Source organism: Sinocyclocheilus anshuiensis, unplaced genomic scaffold (genome assembly GCF_001515605.1).
Source record: "Sinocyclocheilus anshuiensis isolate Anshui unplaced genomic scaffold, SAMN03320099.WGS_v1.1 scaffold332, whole genome shotgun sequence".
NCBI lineage: Eukaryota > Metazoa > Chordata > Actinopteri > Cypriniformes > Cyprinidae > Sinocyclocheilus > Sinocyclocheilus anshuiensis.
Window position 1 is genome coordinate 1,401,591 of NW_015554181.1, and position 615 is coordinate 1,402,205.

General features: G+C 41.1%; 1 protein-coding gene across 1 annotated transcript in view; it reads right to left on the reverse strand.

Moving 5' to 3' along the window:
- The window catches only part of cux2b (cut-like homeobox 2b), a 175,664-nt gene that overhangs the window by 98,189 nt on the left and 76,860 nt on the right, over window positions 1-615 (reverse strand). The window contains exon 2 of the mRNA XM_016463833.1: window positions 170-280. Within this exon, the coding sequence (XP_016319319.1) occupies window positions 170-280 (111 nt within the window). The remainder of the gene's footprint in view (window positions 1-169; window positions 281-615) is intronic.

Consider the following 615-nt stretch of genomic DNA (forward strand, 5'->3'; position numbering starts at 1 on the left):
AATAAGAGGGGAAAAAAAAAAAAAAAAAAAAAAAAAAGCTAAACACTTGAACCCAAACTTGGTTGCCATCTCAGGTAAGGTCAAGAAACCCTTAAAAATGTCTATCAGCACGAAACTGACTAGATGAACATCACACACACACTTAAATATTTCTCGCTCTCCCACTCACCTCTGGGACATTTTTCTTGAATTCACGGCTCAGTTCCACCAGGTGCTTATGGGAGTCCTCGCTCTCTTCCTGTCGGCCTGCTAGTTGTGCCGCCACTGAATTTAGCTCCCTCTACAGAGACAAAGAGAACGAGAGAGAGAGAGAGACGCTTTAGAAAGGCCTGCCAACACTCATATACACAGCTTAGTACATACATTAATAAATATACGCTGCTGAATATTAACCGTGTAATCCGTCATGATCTGATAGAAGGCGACTGCTTACTGTAAACTCAGCCCCATTAATAATTAAACCAAAATAAATCCAATGCCTACAGTAGCAGAAGGCCTTTTAGATAATCAGAATCCAAAATAATCAATACCTCTGCAACAGTCATGGGAAAGAGAGAGAGATGGAATGAAAGAGAGACTGAGAGAGAGAGAGAGAGAGAGAGAGACTGAGAGAGA